The sequence below is a fragment of the Piliocolobus tephrosceles genome, chromosome 2 (assembly GCF_002776525.5).
Source record: "Piliocolobus tephrosceles isolate RC106 chromosome 2, ASM277652v3, whole genome shotgun sequence".
Taxonomy (NCBI): Eukaryota; Metazoa; Chordata; class Mammalia; order Primates; family Cercopithecidae; genus Piliocolobus; species Piliocolobus tephrosceles.
In genome coordinates, this window is record NC_045435.1 from 42,989,920 (window position 1) to 42,994,487 (window position 4,568).

A 4,568-nucleotide genomic window follows, 5' to 3' on the forward strand; every position below is an offset into this window, starting at 1 on the left:
TCTGGGGAGCTCTGCTTTAAAGGGGCATAGAAACCCCAGGGTGTGAGGACTGGATGGAGACATGTCAGCAGCATAGCCAGGCAGCCAAAGAATCAGAGCCTGCTATTTTAGGGGGTGAGAGTAGGATGATGACGGTGGCGGGGCTCATTCTCCATATTGGGGTCCTGGAGGGTCCAGGCTCACAACCAAGGTCCCTTGGCCAGGGATAGATGGGGTTGAACTTCTGGCACCTGTTCTGGAGGCATCCGCCCTGGGCCTGCTGAGTGTGTGGAGGCTGGTGGCCCAGCATGCTGACAGCTCTCCTGGCCCTGCAGATCCTGGCAGCCCTGGAGAAGGACGAGCAGGCGCGGCGGCAGCGGCTGCGGAGCAAGCTGGAGCAGGTGGTGGACACGATGGCCCTGAGCAGCTGAGTCCCGGCTGTGATCGTCCAGCAGGACGCAGCGTGAGGGCGGCCGAGCAGGGACCGGGGCAGCCCTCGCCGCATGCGTGTGGAGTGTCCGGTGGTGCTCGGGCCGCCGCAGTGCAGCGACTGCCCGGCCCTCCCTCCCCTGCCTCGCCCGGCCGGGTCCCGGCTCTTCCTGTGTGGAGGTGATAGTACCTGCCACACCACAGCTGCGCACACAGCTGCTTGCTCAGGGGCTGGGACAGCACGGGGTGCTCAGGCCGGCCAAGGACCTTCATTGCCTGGCAAGAGCTGCCTGGTGGCCTTCATGGGAGAAGGGCTGACCTCTGAGGGGTGAGGCCAGGGCCCTCCAGGGGGAGGGGTAGCCAGCTTGGGCTGTCCCCTTGAGACCGGGACAAGAGGCTGGGGGTGTCAGCATTCCCGGCTTCCCAAGCTGCCCCCAGGCGGCAGAGTCTGAGGGTCTGGGGATCTGGTTGGCAGCTGGAGAAACAGGCAAAAAGCCCATAGCCGGGCAAGAGGAGCTCAAGTCAGTCTGGGCCCATTGCCACCGCCTCCCACATCCAGCACCCACGACCGCTGCACCGCTGCCATCCTCAGATTCACCGCGTGCTCTGCGTGGCCGAGGCCGGAGCACCACATCCACCTCGCCCCAGAGAGTCCCTGCTCCCTCCTATGGAGGGGCTGTGGGCCGGGCTGCTCAGACTCCTGGGTGGCTTCCAGACGGACCGGGCAGCCCCTCTCCGTCCTCAGGGCTGTGCCTCTGGGAGCCACTGGGCCAGGGGCCTTGGGTCACAGAGAGCATGTTCCCGTTATTTATTCCCCTCCGTGTCCTACGCAGGCTGCCCTGGCAACTGCCTTCAAGGGTAGGCCAAGCTCTGTGCCGTGGAGCCCCTGAGGGCAGCCCCTGAGCACTCCTTTCTCTCCACTCTCTCTGTCCCTGCCCCGGCGGCTTCCAGTGTGGCATCTCAGCAGGGTCCTGGCCCCTCCAGAGCAGTGGGACATCTGGGGACTGTTTTTGTTTGTAGGGGAAAAAATTCTGCTGCACTCTGCTTGGGCCTTGAGGTCTGTGGCAGGGCCCCTCTGGCCCGCAGTGGCCTGGATCTATCTGGGCCATGAGTGATGGGCAGTGACCAGAGGGACTGGAGGCCAGCAGTGTCCACCCTTGCCCTCAGCAAGAGAGAATGCATTCTTAAAAGAAAGCTGTACATGTATATATATGCACATATATATATGTGGCTCTAGCCTCAGGCTCCAGCCCCAGTGGGGTACTGTACAGTTAACTGAAGAGGAATTTTAAAGACAATTTGAACAAAAAAATGAAGGCAGTGGGAAAGCAATGCCAAATGACTGTGGAGAAAGTGGCCGGAACCTCCCTGGAGTGGAGCAGCCCTGAAGTCCCCTGACCTGCGGGCCGCTGTTTTGGTTTGACATGACAAGGAAAGGACTTCCTGCCGACCCTGAGAGCCTCTGGGGTGCCGTGGCACCACGGGGCGTGCATGATTGTGCTAGCGTTTAGTCTGAGTTGATCTTTTTAAAACTGCAAGTGTTGAATACTACAGGTTGTTAGACCTTTTTTTATGTTTTTTAATTAGTCACTTGTAAAAGCAAACAAGCGGTCCATCCCCTTTTCAAGGTCACTTTTTTGATGGTACCGAAGATCCCATGGACTTTAAGGGACAGCTAACTGTGGCCAGCCCCACAGGGGGTGCCAGTCTTGCAGTCGCCCCTCCTGAGCAGCGTGAGCCAGATGACGCCGCAGAGACCCACCCCTCCCCTGAATGAGGGTCGGTGTGGAGTGGGTGACTGCTGACTCGCAGCTCACTGGCCCCGTGGGCACCGTGCCAGGGCTGGGGCGTTCTGCTGCTGCCACACCCAGCTCAGGCCTGGGCCCGCCCCTGCTGCCAGCCCACTGAGGAGGTGGGCTTACTCCCTGGGCAGATTGGGGGCCAGAGCTGACTATGGGGGCCAGTCCATATATAGTGGCTGGGCTGTTTTTTTTCAGTAGCCCCTAGCATTTTCTGGGATTCCCGTCCCTGAGTGCGCCTCCACCTACCTTCTGATGCTTCCTGGCTGCGGTGGGGTGGGAACCTCAGTTTCCCCCAAAGTCTTCCCTGGATGCTGGCTTCAGGTTGGAGTCCCTGGTTCTTCCAGTTCCTCACGGGTTAGATAGGGGCTCCTGCATCACCTTCAGAATCCAGTTCCGACCCCCACCCTCAGGCCTTGTGCCCTGCTCTGCCCTGCCAGGCTGCCCTTGTCCATGTGAGTAGCATGGGCGGGTGGTGGGGATGACAGTGGTGATGAAGGGGGTGCACCACAGGCCTCATATGGAGCAGTTCCCACAGGGGCGTGTGGCGGGGGCCTGGCCACCACAGAGCACATGGCTGTGTCTAGGCGCAAGCACTTTAGCAGTATCTGTTTACATGCGCAAGGATCAAGCCGACTACCCGTGCTGTCTACTGGGACAGCAGTCTCCGAGCTACTCCATACCTCCATCTGCCAGGTCGTGGAGTTGGGTCCCAGTTCCCACTTGTCACTGGTTCCCACTGTGCTCCTAACTAGCACCCAGGAGCTCTGGCCTGGGGCTGGAGGCCCTGGTAGGAACTGCCGTTGGAGTCCGCTCTGTGCCCAGCTGCAGTGAGCGGCTCCCATGGGCCCTGTGTCTGCAGGGAGCCAGGGCTGCGGCACATGTGCTGTGAAACCGACACCCACCTGGCGTGCTGCTGCCGCCACTTGCTTTCCACAGCATTTCCTACCTTATTCCATGTCCTCCCTCTCCCCGCACCTGGCTCAGGAGTGCTGGAACAGCTCACGCCTCGGCCTGGGAGCCTGGCCTCTTGATATACCTCGAGCTTCCCCTGTGCTCCCCAGCCCCAGGACTACCGGCCCCTTGGCCTGAAGAGCTGGGGGCCCCAAGACCTGCAGCGTGGAGTCCGGGGCAGAGCCCGGAGCGGCGGGCCGTCCCACCAGAGCCTTCGCCCTGGCTTTCTCCCTGTCTGGATTCAGTGGCTCACGTTGGTGCTACACAGCTAGAATAGATATATTTAGAGAGAGAGATATTTTTAAGACAAAGCCCACAATTAGCTGTCCTTTAACGCCGCAGAACCCCCTCCCAGAAGAAGAGCAATCCCTCGGACGGTCCGGGCGGGCACCCTCAGCCGGGGCTCTTTGCAGAAGCAGCACCAATGACTGTGGGCCCGGCCCTCAGATGTGTACATATACGGCTATTTCCTATTTTACTGTTCTTCAGATTTAGTACTTGTAAATAAACACACACATTAAGGAGAGATTAAACATTTTTGCTAAAAGCTCTTGGCTCCAGGTTTTCCTTGCTGGGAGGCAGGGGCGGTCGCAAGAGAACATGCACATCCCAAACGCGGAAGCGTCTCTCCTTGGGTGACTCAGCCACACCCAGGACAGATGGCCACACTCTGTGAGCTGGGTGCACTCAGTCCAGGTGACACATTGGAGCCCTTGGGGGAAGCTAAAACACCAGTGCCTGACTCCCACTGGAGCCTTGGAGCTTCAGGGGGCTGAGCGGTGGTCACTTTCATATGCTCCCCAGGCGATTCTCCAGTGGCACCCCTAGCTCAGAGCAGTTGCTTCCAGCCCATGCCGCGGGCAGGAATTTCTGGGTGCCTTGTTAACTAAAATCAGATTCTGACCCCGAGGGGCCCATGAGCAACAGCCTGGGGGATCCGAGGCTGCAGTCCTGGGCCCCCTGCCTTCAGTAGCCAAGGCTGGAATTGTGTTGCCTAGACTCGCAGCCAAGGAACCAGGTTTGAAAAATGTTGGTCTTTCCAACAGAGACAGGCTATGCTGCTTCATCTCATGAAAATGTGTACAGATACTAATGATGGAGGTGTGGACGCAGCTTCTGCCAGTGCATTGCTTTGATCAGTGGCCCCATCCCTGGGCTCATTTCATCCATGGACCAACAGGGGGTGGCTGCTCCTGCCGCAGAGGGTGGGTGCAGGGTCAGGTGTGACACAACCCCAAGGGTCCTGGGCACCTGCTTTGTAGCTGTGTCTTCAGGCAGACCCCAGGCTTGACCATCTGAGCACTGCCTGTAAGTGAACTCGGACTTCCAGCAACCCTGTGAGGTTGGGGGCAGCTGCAGCTGAAGCTGAGGAATTAAAGCAAACAGAGGTTGCACAATGTGTCCCAG

The 4,568-nt window shown here is 59.3% G+C and overlaps 1 protein-coding gene across 1 annotated transcript in view; it reads left to right on the top strand.

Moving 5' to 3' along the window:
- The window catches only part of PLXNA1 (plexin A1), a 49,716-nt gene extending 46,008 nt beyond the window's left edge, over positions 1-3,708 (top strand). Inside the window, exon 31 of the mRNA XM_023215422.2 lies at positions 315-3,708. Coding sequence (XP_023071190.1) covers positions 315-410 — 96 coding nt within the window. The 3' untranslated portion in view covers positions 411-3,708. The remainder of the gene's footprint in view (positions 1-314) is intronic.
- Positions 3,709-4,568: the final 860 nt, after the last annotated feature.